Source organism: Sturnira hondurensis, unplaced genomic scaffold (assembly GCF_014824575.4).
Source record: "Sturnira hondurensis isolate 20B ecotype Veracruz unplaced genomic scaffold, ASM1482457v3 Scaffold0002840, whole genome shotgun sequence".
In the NCBI taxonomy this organism is placed as follows: domain Eukaryota; kingdom Metazoa; phylum Chordata; class Mammalia; order Chiroptera; family Phyllostomidae; genus Sturnira; species Sturnira hondurensis.
Window position 1 is genome coordinate 27572991 of NW_028075471.1, and position 20029 is coordinate 27593019.

At 39.2% G+C, this 20029-nt stretch overlaps 1 protein-coding gene across 1 annotated transcript in view; it reads left to right on the forward strand.

The window, feature by feature from the left end:
* DPY19L2 (dpy-19 like 2) overlaps positions 1-20029 on the forward strand; it is a 50051-nt gene that overhangs the window by 21097 nt on the left and 8925 nt on the right. The window contains exons 10-17 of the mRNA XM_037041156.1: positions 1533-1610; positions 2363-2449; positions 6347-6406; positions 10555-10635; positions 12687-12788; positions 14208-14279; positions 15073-15119; positions 17141-17165. Of these exons, the coding sequence (XP_036897051.1) occupies positions 1533-1610; positions 2363-2449; positions 6347-6406; positions 10555-10635; positions 12687-12788; positions 14208-14279; positions 15073-15119; positions 17141-17165 (552 nt within the window). The remainder of the gene's footprint in view (positions 1-1532; positions 1611-2362; positions 2450-6346; positions 6407-10554; positions 10636-12686; positions 12789-14207; positions 14280-15072; positions 15120-17140; positions 17166-20029) is intronic.

Sequence of the window (20029 nt, forward strand, 5' to 3'; positions counted from 1 at the left end):
AAGTCTGTACCTTAAATCAACAGATAACTCTGGTATCTCCTCACCTCCCAGCTCCTGGTGCTCACCATTCTACTCTGTTCCTACCAGTCAGGCTGTCTCGGATTCCACAGATAAGTGGGACCGTCCAGTGTCCGTCTTTCCGTCTGCCTGTTCTCACGCAGCCCTCCAGGTCCACTGTGTTATGGGCGCCCCATTTTCTCACCTGGGTAATATGGCTTCTGCCTAATTCCTTCACTCATTTCCAAGATGTAAAGTAGGCTATATTGGATCTTTACGCCATATACTCTACATCTCTCGTGCCCTTCCATGTATTTTTTATCGCTTTGTCATTTTATGCTTCCTTCTAGGTGTTTTCTCCTGTCCTGTCTTTCAGTTTCACATCTGTGTTTTAAATCATCTTTGACTTCTTCATATTGGTTGCTGTGATATTTTTTCCATTTCTTTCTACATGGCTTTCAGTATGCTCCTGGAATTCTCAATCCTGTCACCTCCTTGCACATATCAAACATAAGCCTATGTCTGATGATGCCAGACATGTTTTTGAGTGATTTGCAAGCTAAGAGTGGTTTTTGTGTTTTAAAAATGTTATTCAAAAAAAAGAAAGAAAAAATACAGCAGGTCCTCAAATATCATCATTTTATTCAATATTCTTTTGTTATAACACTGATGAGATTTCATAAGAACTTAACTCTTTTTTATATCAATTAGCTATGGTAAAATTATTTTCACACAGTGTGTTTTGCTAAAAGTTGTTTAACTTTCTCATTATGGTAAGTGAGAACTTACTGTACACAGTCAAGACTATATGTGGCCCACAAAGTATGACATATATACTATCTGATGCTGGAACTAGATTCTTTATGGATCTGTTTCTGTTGTGTTTGTAATAATGTCTCTTCCTATATCTATTTAATTCTGATGTGGTGTTGGACATTGCACACGAATAATGATATAGTTAATTTGAGGCCATGTTGCTATTAATATCTTCCAGAGATGATTAAATGTGTTGCCAACAGGCAAATAACACTAACAACCTTGACGCATCCTTGAGCAGTCAGGGAATGAGATAATTCAAAGGTGGCTTTCATCTTGCTGAGGACTGTTTGGTTTCTGCTTCTCTCTTTCTGCATAGCCCTTTGAAGCCCCAAATCAAAACCTGAGGATGTAGCAGGGACCCCATTCTGGGCATGCCCTCCCTACTGAGTCTGCAGACACTCTCCACTACCCACCGCCTCTGGCAGGCACCTGCTGCTATTGGGACTGGCAGGCACCTGAGGACAAAAGTGCCGTAAAACGTCGTGCCCTTCACTGCACATTTCCATCTTTTCTCTGGTCCTAGTTTCCTAATTCTTTTCTGCCTTGCTAGTGATCTGTGGCTTGTATACAGGTCTTTTCCCAGCTATTCTAGTTCCCGGTAAGAAGACTGGATGAAATTACTTAGGTGTCGTTATTAGAAATGTAACTCCTCTTGTGTTTGCTTCTGAATAGTGAAGTGTCTGTTTTCACTTTGGTTTTTAATATTTTTATTTCAGATAGCCTCGCTCTTTCCTATGTATGTTGTGGGGTACATTGAGCCAAATAAATTCAAGAAGATCATTTATGTGAACATGGTAACACTTTTCATATTTATAAGTCCAACATTAGAATAAGATATTGGGGTTGCCTTCTTTCCAGTTGTTTTAATACATATGATTTTGATGATATCCAGAAGGAAAGCAGGAAGTGTACATTACAGATACCATATTACACTTTCAACTACAGTGTAGATGTTTTTTCTCTCTGAAACTTTTATTTTTATGTTTTATTTATTAGTAGTCACTACATTTGAAACTGTCTTTTCACCGAGACCTGACATTTCTCACACTGTGCATGAATGTGACACACTGTGAATTTTATGTTTTTGTATTTTTGTTTTTAATCTTAGTTTCCAAACACATCTCCCTTAAGAACATAAAATAAATATCTTCTAGGTAAGAGCGTAAAATAAAGCTTCCTTCGTGATAGAAATCCTCAAGTAATTCAACGAAAAATAAAATTAAAAGATTAATACTTATAGCTAAGTCTTTTTTAATTATGTAACTCCATTATAGAATCAATAAAAATGATAGTCTTTCCCATTTTCTTTGTACCAAGTAGCAGATAGAGGAAAAATTAAGTTTCCTATGTAGAATTTATGGTGTTGAAAATACTTAGAACCAATCAGTGTGTTGAAATTCTATTATCATTTGGCCAAGATCTATTTATTAATCTTACTTATGCATATCAAGTTTGTATTAGAATGTCTATATGCCTGTCGACAAAATTGCATTATGTTATGTATCTAATGATGATAAAACGTGTGTTTCCTTTCTTCAATGTTTAGCTTTCAGTCCTCCTTTGTTTTGTATTGATGTTTGGAAATCCAATGTATCTGTCTTCTTACTATTCTTCATCTTTGTTAATGACATGGGTAAGTATTGTCAAGCTCATTTGAGTTTTGTTTTTTTTTTTAACCCATGAAATAGCAGGTTTAGCCCACCAGCTCGAGGTTTAGGAAAACAAATAGATCCCTTTCCTGGTTATCACTCACATGAAAAAGTTTTTCCCAAGTAATGCCTGTTCCCTCTCCAACCCTTGGTAAATAACATGGTACAAAGTTTACCATTTTAAGGCAGTACCCAAGTAAATATTTAAAAAAACAATTAGATGGTGACAAGATTTACTTTTAAAATATGCAAAAACTCCTGATAAAAATTAGTTATTTCCTCCTAAGTCACTTTGGTAGGGTAAGTACCCACGGCAGGGACACCACCACTAACAAGGTGCATTTTTGGAGGTCCTCTGAGATGCCTTCACAGGCTGTGGTGCATTCTTTTGAATATCCTCATTGGCCACAAAACTTCATCTTTTGAGGGTGAATTTGATTCTAGGGAACAAACAAAGTTTCGTGAAAAAGGTGGGTGATTGGCCCTGGCTGGTGTAGCTCAGTGGATTGAGTGCGGGCCAGTGAAGCAGAGGATCATGGTTCAATTCCCAGTCAGGGCACATGCCTGGGTTGTAGGCCAGTTCCCAGTAGGGGACGCATGAGAGGCAACCATACATTGATATTTCTCTCCCTTTCTCCTTCCCTTCCCTTCTGAAGATAAATAAATAAAATATTTTTTTAAAAAGGTGGGTGATTGGGCTGGGTAACACATAGATCCAGGTCAAAGCACAGCGTGGCACTGAAATGATAAAACCTATTTTCTTGTGCCGGTAACTAAATCACCTTTGAAGGAAGTTTAGAAAATAGAGTTCCAAACTGCTTTGAGCAATGGTAGCGTAATTAGAATAAGTGTACTGTTTTCCCATGTGACTTACTGTCATCGAATAACACTCATTTGGACATGCATGTGGAACAGTGGTTCAGTAAATTGGTTTTATTGCTTTATAGTCACACTTCTGATACTTGTGAGCCAGAACCTGTCACGCTCTCCTCCACTGGAATGCTCCTGGGATGCGCTCTTCCGCGGTTACCAGACATGGTGCCAAGCACAGCGATACCAAACAGAGCACTTTTCCATGCGTGGTGCTTTGACCCACTCTTTGGGATTATTCTTATGTTGTAACATTCTTGTTCCCCACATCTTTTTTCCTCTCACAATAAGTGGTCCCTTCTCTTTCTCATCCCTGCAAAACATTGCCTGTTCAATTTCAGTTTTGTTGAACTTTCTCAGCATGACAAGATAGAGGGCTTGTGATAGCGTGCTCATCCACCTCTTCTAGGAAACCAACTTTATTTTGAAGTACAGACACACAGAAAACCGCATAAAGCAAATGTGTCACACACGGACAGTGCAAACTAAAACTGACAAGTGCTGATTAATGAGCTATTGGTTGGCAAATACACTTAAATGACCATAACTTGCGGTCAGAACTTTCCCAGCCACCCTGCCCCATTATAATCCCTTCGCACTGCTCTGAAGCGGCAGTGACCCGTGTGTGGTGGTCGCTCCCGGCCTTCCTGTACAGTTGTATCACTGAAGTTCCCATTTCGTCTGTAAGTGCCCTACGTACCTGCCTGCTTTCTTTCCCAGGAAATGTGTGTGTTGGAGAGCCTGGGTCACTGAACATGTAGAGGATCCCATGGCCTAGATTTGAATCTTTGAATCCTCATGCTGTAGCTTGACATCCCCCTGTGTCGTCCGGATTTGTTATATGTTAGTAATTGAATCTACAGCTTGGATAGGTGAAGGTTGATCCATTCAGCACAGTATCGTTCTTTCACTGGGAGAAACCTAACACCAGAGCCTCTCTCTTTATGCTAGCGGCCGTCACGGCTTAGTACCAGACTCATTTGTGTGATAGGGATCAAAAAATGGTGACATCCCAGTCCCTCATTTACAGTGAGCAGAGGAAAAGTTAAGTACATGTCTAAATTAGGGGAGCTGGGAAGAGCTGGAAAAATATTTGAAGAAATAATGGCCAAAATTTTCCTAATTTTCTGAAAATTATTAACTTAGAGATAAAGAATTTCAGTAAATCCCAAATACAAGAAAGCTGTAGTAAGGCATATTATAGTCAAATTGCGCAAAATCAGTGATAAAGGTACAATATTAATAACAAAGACATAAGACAAGTTAAATATATATAGAAGAACAAAAGGTAAGGGTGTTCACCAGTTTTTCATAAGAAAAACAAGCAATATGTCAATTAAGCAACAGCTTCACCCCTGGCTGGTATAGCTCAGTGGACTGAGCACGGGCCTGCGAACCACACGATCGCAGTTCGCTTCCCAGTCAAGGGCACATGCCTGGGTTGCAGGCCAGTTCCCGGTTCCCGCAGAGGATGCATGAGAGGCAACCATACATTGATATTTCTCTCCCTCTCTCCTTCCCCTCTAAAGATAAATAAATAAAATCTTAAAAAAAAGCTTCAAAACATTTAAAGATAAAACACTGTTAGATGAAGGTGTAGCGGTTGCTGGGAGGTGGGGTATAAACGCACTACATGGTCATGGAAAAAAATAAAAGTTAAAAAAGAAGAAATGCTATCCATCTACAATTCCATAACCAGCAAACCACAGCTCAGAGATGAAGGCAAAGTAAAGACTTCATGAGTGCATGCATACTGACAGGAATGGTGAAGGAGGGCCTGCAGGTGGAAGGAACAAATATACTACGTGGGCATATCCGTGCGGCACTGCACAAACGAAGCTCTGCAAGTGGGAGCTGGAGGTGTGGCTAGGACAAAACTGCCGCAGACTGCAAGCTTCTTCCTCCTGGTACCAGAGGTTGGGAAGTCCATGCTCAAGGTGCCAGCCGATTTGGTTCTCGGCCAGGGCTCTCTTCTGCATTTGTAAACAGATGCCCTCACTGTGTTCCCATGTGTGGAGAGGGAGATCATCTCTCTCTCATGATTTCTCATGTCTCTCCTTATAAAGGCATCTCTGTATATAATGCACACTTTTCTTACCCAAATTTGTGAGAGAAAAGTAAGGATCTGCATTATACAAGGGTAGTACTAATTATCATGTATAATGTGAATTCTCCTGTGTATAATACAGATTATATGTGGAATTAGCATTAAGACCTGGCAGCACATTATGCATAGCAAAATATGGTAATTCCATTCATTAGGGATTTAATTACCTTGCAAAGTTTGCACCTCCAGTGTGTCACATGGGAGATGAGGGTTTCGACACTTGAATTTGGTGGGGGACATGAGTGTTTCGTTGACAGCACTGAGCGGGTGTATGTTTCTGAGGATGCGGCTCCATGCAGAAGTCTCAGTTTTGGTTTCTTGCCTCTCAGGGTTCCGAACCCCTCCCTTCTCACACAAGCACACAGCTCCCACCCCTTCCCACAGCCCTCTTCTAACACTGCAGCAGGTGCCCTCCTAGCTAATGTTCCAGTTTTTAAAATTACCATTTTGGAACGCCAAATGGAACTGCAAAGTTCCTTTTCTTCCTTGAAAGTTCAGTTAGGTTTTTAGAAAAAAAATTTTAAATATTTTACATGGGAGTTTGGAAAGGAGGGTTTCCCGTTAACTCGAGGCACTGACCTTGCTGGATAGTGTCCATGCCCACTTGCACAGACATGCCACCCACACAACACCTACCTTGTCAGAGGAGTCGTCCCGCATGTAAAACTCCCAAGTGATGCAGGGAGGGGTTGACTTGAGTCCAGAGGCAACTTTCAGTGCACAAAGCATTTATTTAGCTCTCACCCCAAGAAAATTTTGTGGTGTTCCAATTTTGAAAAATCAGCAATTAAGAAGTAAAATGGCTGGTGATAAGGAAGATGGAATGTATAATTTTTGAAACTTCTAATTCATATAAAATATGAATATTAATTTTATTCATCTCATTTTATGTCATGCATTTTAGGTGGTAATTCTGAAGAGAAATAACATTCAAAGATTGGGAGTATCTGAGCTCAACTTTTGGGTAAGGATCAACATTTTTAACACAATTTCTTCAGACTCTTTATTTCTATCAACTGAATAAGATAATGTACTTAAAAATTGAATGATTTGGAGTTAATAAATCTTATTACTAGCTACTTGCTTAAGGTGGAAAGTAGTCCTTAGCAACATCTACAAGTCATTTTTAAGAAACTCGTTGATTGCCCTGACTGGTGTGGCTCAGTGGGTTGGGCACGGTCACCCAGACTGAAAGGTCTGTGGTTCAACTCCCCGTCGAGATACAGGCTGGGTTTCGGGCCAGGTCCCCAGGTGGGGATGTGCGAGAGGCACCCGATCAATGTTTCTCTTTCATGTCAATGTTTCTCAAGTTGATGTTTCTCTCCCTGCTCCTGCCTCCTTCCCCTCTCTCTAAAAATAATCAGTGAATTAAAAAAAAAAAGACACTTGCTGATTATTTCAATACTGCCCTCCATCTTTCTTCCTTTACTGTTCATTCTGCTGCACACCCACTGCCTTACTTTTAAAATTTCTATTTGCCTTGAGTTTCTCTCTATAGATTAACTCCCTTCTGTTCAAAATAAGTTGCTAGTTCTGTTCCCGCTTTTCACTTTGATTTTTCTCTACATCTGTCTATTATCTCTTTCCTCCTGCTTCCAACTTTAAACTCTAGTATTTTTGTCCTTTTAGCATTTCTTTACAATCTCCCAGCCTCTTCTTATTTCAGCTTAGACACTGTTTAATCTTTGTGTGACTTCCTGCCAAATATACACATGGATGACCCAGGTTACCTCCAGGTTTGTGTGTTTTGTTTCCCAATTAAATAAGTGTATTGTTAGGTAGGCACTGCAATTCCTAATTATCACACCACCAGCAGGTGGCATCCATTCTTTTTCTCTGATGTACTTCTATTAAAAAATGTAACCTGCCATATTGAAGAACTATGTGATTGTATATTATATACTGATAGGGTAAAACTGGGAATGTTATGGTAAGATAAGAAAGTACATTTACACTCAGAATACAAAACAACCAAACGACAGGTATTGCCAGTCTCATTGCTTGAGGCACTCTCTCATCCCTTACTGAGAACGTGAAAAATATCTGTGCACTTAAGTCATTGGATGGCATGACTTTTCTAATATGTGATTTTCTTTTACTTCAGGGAAAATAGTAATGGTTGTGTTTTAAAGATTAAATCAAGAAATCAACAGAAAATTTGAAGATTTTTATTTAATAACTGTACTCAAAAGAAATTGAAAAACTTAATCACAAACTATTGAAAATGACAACAAATAAGACAGTGTCCATAGACATTCAGAGAATTCCATCAAAGCTGTTCTCAGGCAAATTTATTGTTTTAAACATTTTTGGATTTAGACTCAAAAGAATGGAAGTTAACCTCAGGTTTCATTTCAATAATTTCTAGAGACAAAATTCTAAGGAAAGAAAAGTTGAGATATAATGTTCAGCTTATATTTATATTTTGAATGTTCAGCTTATATTTATATTTTGAATGTTCAGCTTATATTTATATTTTGAAACTTGTATAATTCTCTGGCAAAAAGGGGAAACAAATAATGGTAGTCATCTAAACAGTACAGTAGATATCCTGGCGGTTTGTAGTGTCAGTCACTGTTCTTGTTTTAGAGAAGACAGTCAAAAGGAAAAGCAGAGATTTTTTTTGAACTAACTTTTTCTTAAAAAAAAACAACATTTTGTTTCTCAAGTAATTCTTTAATGGTAGTGGCCTAAAGATTACATTGCATATCTTACTCTATTATAATTAAAAATGTTTAAAACAAGGAAGTTATTACTTATATATTGAATGACAAGAAAATGTACACAAAAAATTGTCACTCATAATTGACCAAAAATTATTTTTAAAGAGTTTATTTATTTTTTAAAGAGATTTTACTTATTTATATTTAGAAAGAGATGAAGGGAAGGAGAAAGAAGGAGAGGAACAATAATGGTGGTTGCCTCTCACATGAGACGCCCCTGGGGACCTGGCCCACAACCCAGACATCTGCCTGACTGGGAATTGAGCTAGTGACCTTTCAGCCTCTGGGACAAGGCCCAACCCACTGAGCTACACTGGTCAGGGCCAAAATCTGTTTTTAATATTCTTTACCATCATGTGGCAACTTGGAAAAAAATTAGCAACTCAAAAACAGGTATACATATCTCCCTTAGTCTGATCAAATTGGGTTCATTCCAGACATGCAAAGTTTCACACTAACAGATTAAAGAAGGAAAAAAACACACGACCATCCCATTACATGCAGAAAATGAATTTTATAAAATTGAACCCCCACTTATTTAGCAGAGTAGGAACAGCAGGGAGTTTTCTTTGTTTAATAAAAAATTATTCAGCATTCACTGGTCCTATAGGTGAAGTGTTTGGAGTGTTCTATTTAAAATAAAAAGATAAGGCCCTGGCTGGCATAGCTCAGCGGATTGAGCACGAGCCTGCGAGCCAGAGGATCGCGGTTCAATTCCCAGTCAGGGCACATGCCTGGGTTGCAGGCTGGTTCCCTGCAGGCCAACTCCCAGCAGGGGATGCCCGAAAGACAACCACACATTGATGTTTCTCTCCCTCTCTCCTTCCCCTCTAAAGATAAATAAATAAATAATCTAAAAAAAAGATAAATGTTTTTTCACTTTTCATTAAAGGTTTGCGTGAACACATTAAAGCAAGAAAGTAAACAGTAGTAGGAAGGAAATGGAAAGGAAGAATAATATCATTATAACATCATTATTTACATAGAAAACACTAAATAACTTTTCTTAGAAATTTTAAGATTTCAATAGCATGGCTAGATAAAAGATTAACATACAGAAGTCAGTTATATTTCTATTTTCTGGCAACAATGGGAAAACATTTTGTAAATTTATCATATATATATATATTAGGAATTAAAAACAAACATTATCTGAATAAATTTAACAAAATACATTCAGTATTTTGGAAAACGTTATTTTTATGTGTTAACACATAAATAATATCAAGATAAAAGGAAAATTTTTCATGTTTATGCATAGGAAGACTCTGTACAATGTCAGTCCTCCCCAGTTGATGTTAAGAGTCAAGGCAGTTGTAACAGTTATCTTTCAGGTCACTTTTCAATGTGAGGCTGGAATAATTTGTTTTATACATATGGGAAAAATGATATCATACCCAATGTCAGTTTCAGACTTGGCCGTTGTGAATCTTTTCAAGCTGAATTTTCCCCTATTTGATGTATCTTTATAGTTCTTTATGCAGTCTCTTACCTACGGTTCAAGATGCTGTGGGCACTTCTCATATTTTCCTTCCCCAAACTCTGGAATTGGGCATTTCTCCCAGGATCTGTAGTTCTTTAAAGTAGAGAATGGTATTTAGAAACTGAGACCTGAGTGCACACCTGGCAAGGGTGTGCACAAGCACACATGTGCATGCACACAAACCCACACCAAGCAAGGGTCCTTGCTTCTAGACCCTTTCACTGTATGTATCTGTATGTACACCCACATGTATATGTATTTATATGTATGAAATCTATATGTCTGAAATAATTTCATAACTATACCCTCAATTCCAGTCTAGTGCTGTAGAAAGGCAGAATAGAAAGAAATTATCCAATCTAAGTAACAAAGAAAAAATAGCCTGGAAAAATCACAGAGGTTTAGGGTCCTGTGGGACAATAACAAAAGATCTAATATTTGTATCAATAAAAAGGGGGAAAAGAGAATGGGACTGAAAAAGTATTTGAAGAAATAGTGACTAAAAAATTCTTAAATTTGGTAAAATATATAAGTTTACAGAGTCAAGAAACTGAATCCCAACTAGGCTAACCCAACAAAATCCAGGGCTCGACACATTATAATGAAACTTTTAAAAACTAAAGAAAAAGACAGAATTTTGAAAGCAGGCAGAGAGAAATGATGCATTACCCATAGGGTAACACCGATTTGAGTTACAGCAGACTTCTCATGTGAAACTATGGGGGCCAGAATAGTGGTACCATTTTCTGTCAAGCATCCAATTTCCTATAGGAACATCCTTTCTTAGACTTTGTCACTCACATGCCTCACATAATTAAAATTTTTCTATGCCATTTATTGATGTAATTAAATATTTTAACTGGGCAATTTTTAGTACCTGACATATCTATTTTATTTATTCTTTAGCTAATTCAAGGTTGTGGTTGGTTGTGTGGAACAATCATTTTGAAATTTCTAACATCTAAAATCTTGGGCGTTTCGGACCATGTAAGTACTGCCTAGTTAAAAAATAAGAAGCTTTATAACTCTGTATACCTGGCTGAGAACTTCAGAACCATGTATTTGTACCTCTTCCACTTAAAGAGGTGATGTGCCTTCTTCAAGGTCTCCAGGCCGGTCACTGACAGAGTCAGCACCACAGCCCTGCTGTCCAATGACTGCTTTAATCAATCAAGAAAAAAGTGCATCAGCGAGCACTTACTTAGCCTTCTGGGAAAATTAATAATATGTTAAATAGTTATTTGTTTATATTTCAGTCAGCGCACAAGTGAGTTTTTGTTTAGTTATTCATTTATTGCAGATGTTAACGTACGAACAGCCTGTACTCAGCTTTGGAATATACAACTCCTAAAATCTCAGTATAGTTTTATTTATAATCATGAATTAAATTTAAGATATGATTTGAAAATTTTTAAGATTTTTCTTATAACATAAAAAGAAATGTTAAAGGTTTTCTATCTTTTGACCTTCTGGAAACTGAATGGGCCACTGATTGCTCATGTGTCACATTTCTGTCTGTTCTAAGACGAAGCCCTTAAATGATGGCCCTGTTCACAGCACATGTCCCACAGAACAAATTAAGGAATAGAAAGCAGTGCGTGGATTTACTTTTGGTTTTTAGCACCTTCTGTTTGGATGTGAGCATACATGTGTGTATCATACCATAATCTACTCTGAATGTACCTTATCTACTACTATCCATTAGGACCCTGTCTAATGTTGAAGTTGCTTCAGCTTTAACGAGGGAGTGTACTACCTACTCCCTCAAAAGCCAAGTGTTATCCCTATAAATTAGAATTGAATTTGCATGCATGTTCATATTAAATAAAATTTCAAACTGTGAGGATTTATTCACTGTTTATTGCTGGCTTTGCATGGTGGTTGATTAGGTTTATTTGTTGCTGTTGTTTTCTGGTATGTCTGAAACATTTTCCTTTTTTTCCCTTTCCCCTTTTATTGGTCTTACCTTTTAATTCTGTAGGGAGTATGTATTTTATCATCAACTTTATTTAGGTCTCCACAGTTATTTATCTATCTATTAAGTTGGTCTGTGTTTTCTTTTTCTTGCCTTGCTCTGCATGGTCACCCAATTCTACAAACCCCACACGAGCACACATGTGCAGGCACACAAACCCACACCCCCCTTGTACTCTTCAGTGACCTCCTCTGAGCACCAGCAGTGAGAAAGACTTGAAACTGAAGTGTTTTGGTTAAATTACCATTAGTCACCAGACTCTAGATTAGAAAAATCAAGGAAACTGAATTCTCCTGGTGGATAGATAATGGGAACCACAGATGAAAGAAAACCACAGAAAATCATATCAACTTGATATACAATAATTTCTGTCCATGTCAAATATTATGAATTAAGGTTTAATATACCAAATATTTTCCTTTTTTTCTGGCCTCTGGAGAATGCTGTGGAAAAATTATTGTCCCTCCAATAGTAGGTAATGAATACTTAGTAGAAAATAGTTCTACATTGGGTTCGTGTGGTAGTGTTTATTTCAAAGGCCTTGGGGATCCAGTAACTACATCATAGTGTGTGTACTCATTGTAATTCTCAGGAATAATAGCTCTCACATTTAATGGCTTGAATGTATGCCCCAAAAGTTCAAGAAGCACCAAAAATTGTAATCAATATCAGAGGCTTCGTAAAAATGACAACACATAGAAAAATTGTTCATGATTTACAATGCGTGGTGAAAGGGCTTAACCTGAGATTGGTTTTTCCTTAATAAATGGTGTGATTATACAATCTCATAATTAACTGCACAGTGGCTTCTGCCCAGCCAGTACTGGTTTCAGCTCACCCTTTACATGATCATCTCTGCTTATATTTCTGGCCTCTTTCAGCTTTTCATTTCTCTTGGTGTTCTCTTTGTTGTCATACTTCAGCATAGAGCATGTATGGTTCACTGGGTATTTTTTCCTTTGAGGGGGCATCCATGCTCCCTTGATTTCACTGCTGTTACATTACCAGTTGTTACCGAAACTGTTTGTGTCATTTCAGCTTGTTTTACTCTCTTTCCTTCCAGATTCGCCTGAGTGACCTCATAGCTGCGAGAATCTTAGGGTACACAGATTTCCATACCTTGATCTACACCTGTGCTCCCGAATTTGACTTTATGGAAAAAGCGGTATGTTTGTTTTCCTTTTCTACAGGTATGGTCATTTTTTTAGCTCTTACATTTTCTTTTGAATCTGAAACTCAAAATTTCCATTTAGAGACATCCAACTTACCCTGTCATTTTTTTTACTGTAACGTTTGCTAATCATATAGCCTTTCTCACCTGCTTTCTTATGTGCAAAGCAGTAAACGATGGCTCCTACCTCGAAGAGTTACTAATGATGGTTGAAGGAGATGGTCCAGGAAGGTGCTTAACATATTATATGGTCCCCAGTGAAGGACTGTGATGACAGTCAGTGACGATACTTGTCATGACCTAGGTCAGTTGGAGGCATGGAAGCACTATGGAAAAGTAAATTCAAAGTCTTAGATTTTTTTAAAAAACAGTTTTACTTAATTTCATTCCCCAAATATTACAAACATTTTGAATAAGATGTTTCCAGGAAAGGTACACAACTAACCACACATTGTTCTCTTATCTGTCCAGCCAGTCATACATTCATTCAAACACCATCCCTGGCCCCTAGTCACCTGTGAGGCAGCCTGTTGCAGGGCCACATGGAGGAAAGGGACTCAGTCCTGCCCTCAGACAGTAGACGCTGCAGTCACAGGGTAAATCACTCCCCAAAACAGCAGCAGGCCGTGATAGTTGTCCAGCTGCTGCTATGGCTCCAGTGCTTATCACACTTACAGTAAGTCCTCAGGCTAGTTTGCTGCTTGTTAGTTCTAGTTTCGTAAATGAAAATAATGGAACTTTGCAGCCCGGGAAATGAAAATATAGGGACCAGGGGTAAGTAAGTACACATTATAAAACCTGATATTATGTAAATAAGGAAAGGATAGACCCCCCAAAAGGGAAAAATAATGGACATATCTAATTTTCGGTTTAATACTTTTATCATTAAATTTTTGATAAATCTGTATAACTATTTTAAAATATTGGTNAAAACAGCAGCAGGCCGTGATAGTTGTCCAGCTGCTGCTATGGCTCCAGTGCTTATCACACTTACAGTAAGTCCTCAGGCTAGTTTGCTGCTTGTTAGTTCTAGTTTCGTAAATGAAAATAATGGAACTTTGCAGCCCGGGAAATGATAATATAGGGACCAGGGGTAAGTAAGTACACATTATAAAACCTGATATTATGTAAATAAAGAAAGGATAGACCCCCCAAAAGGGAAAAATAATGGACATATCTAATTTTTGGTTTAATACTTTTATCATTAAATTTTTGATAAATCTGTATAACTATTTTAAAATATTGGTCTTTATATTAGAAGACAAAGACTGGTAAATTTATATATATCCTGTTAATGACAAAGATAGTTCTACCTTTAAGAGATTTCATTGTGACACTCAGTTTAACATGGATTTTTACTCATTTAATGTAAAATTTAATGAATGACTATTTTGAATAATTGTTTTATTTCAGACTCCGCTAAGATACACAAAGACATTATTGCTTCCACTTGTAATGGTGATCACTTACTTCATCTTTAAAAAGGTATTTTTTTAAATGTATTACGTTGGGTTCAAGATAAAGACTTACAGTAGATTAATGATAATAGCTCAGAATTCTGTCTTATTTTTAGGAGGAACTGTTTCCCTCTCTAAATTTTTTTATTGAAATATTTTATTATCTAGTATTACATGGCTTTTTTAGAAAGCCATATTAGAAAAGATATCCTTAATTGTTCTCTGAAAAGCAATGTATCAACTACCCACCATGTGGCTAGAACTATGTCAACACCCTGGGAACATGCTCTGAAGGCACCTGTAGTGTGAGTTGGGGCCGAGATAGCTGGGGAAGCAGATGCCACCGCTGACCCTGCGACCATCGGGAGTTGGATGAAGGGCCCACACAGAGTCCGAAGCTGGACAGAGCAGGTCAGAGGGAGTGTGCGTGTGTTAGCCTCCCGGTTCGCCTGGAAGGTGAAGGTAAAAGGGCCTCTGGCAGTACCCAGAGGCCGCTGCCAGCCTCCACCTTCAGTCCGCCCGCCTCCCAGGAAATACAGGCTGAACTCCATCCAGCAAGGAGTGGCCCCCATGTAAAAGCTTAGAATTTTAGAGCTGAAATAGACCTTAAAGGTTTACCCCAACTCTCTTTTGTTAGAGGAAGTTAAGACTTCAAGATACTATTTGCCTGTGGCAAGGCTGAACCTAAACTGTTCCCCAAGGACCCACTTGAACCATAAAATTGCTTCTTTCTACTGGGGGTGTTTATGTTCATGAACCAGGGCATTTTAAATGTCATGTAGTTTCTCAGAAAAGTTTCATCAATCTGATTCTATTCACAGACTTTTCGTGATGTTTTATGTGTCTTATCTGCAAACACTTATCTAAGGTAATTATATCATAGTTGTTTCTAAATCATGCTATATTCAGTTATTAAATAACTTACTGACAGTATCAGTTTTCCAAATGAGTGGAAGTTAAATTTCAGCGTTGTGATTAAGTAAGGAGATATGAACCAAATTTATATGTTTCCTAAAAATAAAATACAATGGATTAGTCTCAGGGATCGCTTTTATGTGTTTGGATATGTTTTAGAGATATTTATATTTGTGAATTAACTCAAAACGTGAATGAATTTAGTTTAATTTCAGTATATGACTAGAATTTAAAGTCAATAAACTGTCGGATGCTAATTTTTTTAGCAATTCTTTTTTAACTTTCAGAGAAATTATAATTGTTTTTCTGAATATTCATGAAATAGTTTTTTTCTCCATTTACGGTTGGAACTATTTGTTCCATTACATTTTTGTGGTTTTAGTAAAGTCACTACACTTATGGAATAAACCTATACAAGAAAAATATGATGTGAAAGTAAATTGCTGCTGAGGCAAATCTTATCTCACATTCTATTTATGTAGATATGTCTTTAGATTCTCTGTATTTAAGGAAATACATTCGGTGAGGACAGCTTTAGATTTCCAGAACAATGCTGACAATAGCACAGAGAGTGCTCATGACCCCTCACCCTATGCTTACATTTCACTAAAGTTTCGTGTGGTTGCCAGAGTGCTAATTAGAATTCTATGGGTGAAATTGTTGAAATGGTAGAATCCTATTTGTTGAAATCATTTCTGAAACAAGAGAGCTGGCAGACCCTCAGGTGGAACTCTTGACATTGTAGAAAGAGTGTTTGTAGAGCCCTGAAAACTGTTCATATAAGGAATGTGTGAAGGAGGCTGGGTTTTTAGATTAGAAAATAGAAGCATCATGGGTCTTCAAATATTTCAGAGGGTGCGGTGTGGGAGAGGAAACACTAGAGGGAGCCAGTGGGTGGGAAATACTTAGCTCAAAATAAGGAGGTGTGTCTTCGGGATTACACACTTGAAGGTGACGCCCTTGGGAGTGTATGGGCACCAAAATAGGACACAGTCATGGTAATACGTTCAGACAAAACAGTGTATCAGGAACACAGGGAGGCCGCCCCACCTCTCCCCCCAGCCTTGACTGCCTAAGTGAGGAAGGCACCAAAATGGAGACCAAGTAATTGGGTGATTTCACTAATCTCTGGAGAGACCTTCTCCCAATTACCCATTTTTAAAAAATCTCTGCATCTGTGTGTTCCCTTCAGCTCCTTACTTATTTCTCTCTCCCACTCCAAAATCCATAGCAGAAGGCCTCCGCATCCTGTACAGCTCTGTTATAACATAACAGGGTCTTTTAAATGGAACATAAACATAGGCAGTCTCACACTCTCACAGGCATCTAGAATAAGCCCCATGAGGATAAAAGCAGTGCCACACTATTCACACTGCGTCCACTGCACAGTACCTCGGACACTGCAGGGGCGCCATGCAAATGCAGCCCATTTTTAGCCATAAATATTTACTAAATTTGTTAGACAGCTTTTCTGGAACTAAAAATATGTATAGACTTTACTTAATACCTTTTCTTCTAGCAGTTTATCCTAGGGACATACTCAGATGCTCACAGTCTGGTATACCGGGATGTTCCTGGTACTCACAATTGTGAAAAATCAAATTGTGAAAAACCAAAACCACTCAGCGGTGCCTGTTTAAAGCATTGTAGATGCTGCACGCGGCTGACTGTGTATCAGACATTCTTTTCGTTCATTTGCCCTTTCACAGGCACCGCCTCCAGCAATTCGTAACACCTGTCTTATCTTAAGAAAGAATGGCTTTTTCAGATGCCTTAAGAAGGATCATTCTAAGTCATGCCTTTTAAATTACTGTAACTTTTAATGATATTATCTAATATTTGTTTTTTTCTTTATGCTTCTAAGCAGTTTAGAGAATCGAATTTTTAGCATCTAAGAAGAAATGAAGTTTGTTTTGATGTGACCATAGTATAATGGACACTTAGTAAATAGAGAATGTTTTTGTTTTATTCCAGAAAACAGCTCCTTGAACATGGTGAGGTAAAGCCTTCGTTTTAATCACTGGTAGATTGTGGGTTAAGATCTAGTTCAAGGCCAGTTTACAAAGGAACAGCCTTGCTGCTGACAGCCACCAGCGGTGCTTGCCTGGGTCAGCCACACGGGGCTGTTTCTGCTGATCCTTCCACGTTTTAATTGGTTTTGAACAGTAGCAAGGAATGGAAAGCTAGAAGGATGATGTATGACCATAGACCATAGTTAACTTGAATTACCTTCAGTCATTCATTCTTTCACTTAACAAGGACAAACATTAATGTCTGAACTACCGAGCTAGCCAGCCATCTGGATGGGTACCTGGGGCCAGGCTTCTGCCCCACAGAAGTGCGGTGGTGGGCCAGGGAGCAGGCTTCAGCAGGGTTGCCGGACACCGTAGGAGGTGTAGCGGTGCCCCTGCCTGCAAATGTGTGCGAGTGTTCGAAGGAGACGGGACACAGTGAGGCAGCGTTGTGCACTGTACTAAACCATTATGTGGCATGTTCAGGAAAATACCAGCGCGGGCTGGAACTGTGATTTCCTAAGTAAGAACTTATTCTTAAAGGAAGGGTCGGATTTACAAGAGGGTGAGGAAATTTGAACTTTGTAGGGATAGCTTACAATGATAACTGCTATTTTTGAATAGCTGCTGTATGCCATGCACCATGCTGTTTAATTCTTATCATTCCCATTTTTCAAGTAAGAAAATGATGTTAACTGGGTGATACTACCCCATACAGAGATAAACACTGACGTAACTTAGTAGTTGAATTCTTTGCACATATAAGGTCAAAGGCAGGAGCTCCTGGTTAGCAGGATTTGAGAGACTGGACTCCTTCCTTCTGTGGCTCTGCCATTTGTCCACGTAGCTTCCTGGCTGCTGTGCCATCCGCATCAACCTGCCAGCGAGGAGTGGGAACACGGAAGATGGAGGGTTTGCAGGGGCTGCACCTGGAAACAGTGCACATCACCACCTGCCCACGTGAGGGAGGCTGGGACACAGATGCTGCTGCCACTGTGCCCGGGGAGGAGAGCAGAGGGGTCTCTGCTGAGAGGCAGAGGCCCAGAGAGAGGAAGATGCTCTCCTGAGGTGCCCCAGCCAGCTACTGGGAAGCTTGCACTTGAACTCAAGCAGTCCATCCCAAGGGTTCCTAAAGTCAGAGTCGGTGCCCCCTGCCTCCGCATTTACGCATGTTCGCAGCCTCATTCTCCACCAGCCCTTTGCGGGGGAAGCGCTGTCATTTCTATTCCACTGATGAACGCTGTGGCTGAGTAGGGGTCTAGTGACCGGCTTCGAGGCCCAGGGACGCTGAGCCCAGGGGTGTGGCAGCCAGGTCTGTGCTGTTAGCCGGTCACTCTGCCGCCACTGAATGTGGCTGCTTTCCTGCAAATCGGCCGGGTTACAGTCGAGTTCTACGTGTGAGTGTGCACACACACTTACTGTCTACCACATGGTATTTAAAGCCTACTTCTTTTCAGCAACACGGCACTCCTTAATTCTGCCTTTCCCTTCTCCCCCCTACAACAGGCCCCTAATTCTGCCCAAAGATGAATTTTACTGAAGAAAAAAATGATTAAGTGGTTTTATTTATTTTTTTAAGATTTTATTTATTTATCTTTAGAGGGGAAGGGAAGGAGAGATGGAGAGAAATATCAATGTATGGTTGCCTCTCATGAGTCCCCTGCTGGGAACTGGCCTACAACCCAGGCATGTGCCCTGACTGGGAATCGAACCGCTATCCTGTGGTTTGCAGGCCCATGCTCAATCCACTGAGCTACACCAGCCAGGGCTGATTAAGTGGTTTTAAAATAAGCATTTCACACTCCAACTTTGGGTCCAAGAATTAGGAAAAAATTACATAACAAATTTCATTTTTAAATATCTTAAAAAAAGAAACAGCTCTGGGTGACTCGTTAGGCACATATTCTGTCAGCTCGCCCCCCACATGTGTGTGTGTTTGTATGTACACACACCCCAGAATCCATTCCGTTCTGCATGTACACAGTTCTACACTCTTGAAACTGCTCCGTGACGTTAGGTCACCCTCCCACACATAGTCTTTTAATGGCTGTACTGATGTGGCAGTGCGACAATTTAGTTACTTAATCCTCTCCTCTCTGCTGGTCACTTAGGATGTTTCTGTTTTTACTGCTGAAATTCCACTTCAGTGACCATTTTTGCAGAAGCATTTTTGTGTTTGGTTATTCCCTTAAGTCCCCAGGACAGAGAGTTAAGTCAAAGGGTCCAACTGTCCCCTTGGTCCATATAAATACTGCTGACAGAAACAGTATTACAGAAATGTCCCTGTGTGTCACTTCAGCACGTGGCATCGCATCCCCTCTCACACTTGGCATTAATTTATCATCAATTTTATAGATTAAAATACCTTATCATCTTCAACATTTGATTTCTTTGAGTGTTAGAACGTGAGTATTTAGTTGCCACTTACTTTTGGTTGCATTAATTGGTTGTCCCTTTTTCGAGTGCGGAGTTGGTTAATATTTTAACCTCCCGGGGCTCCTGCCTCCCTCGCCCCCGCGCTGCCCCCTGCCCCGGTTCTCTCCCATCGCGCTAACCTCACCCAAGACACCACGTCATGGCTTTATTTTCGCTTCGTCTTTATTTTTCTCTCTTTGCTAAACACACGGAAGTGGAAGCCTCTCAAGGGCAGGAGCTGCTCACTGTTGTTTTGTTCACCTTTGAATCTGCAGTGTCTGGAATGGTGCCTGGCAGATCGCAGGCATTCAATTAATCTTTGTTGAATAAATGAATAAATATTAATAGGCTTACTACTAAGGTAAAACGATCCTGTCCTAGCGAATAATAATAGTTTTATGCACTTAATTTTGTGTTTCTTAATTTAAAAATAGAT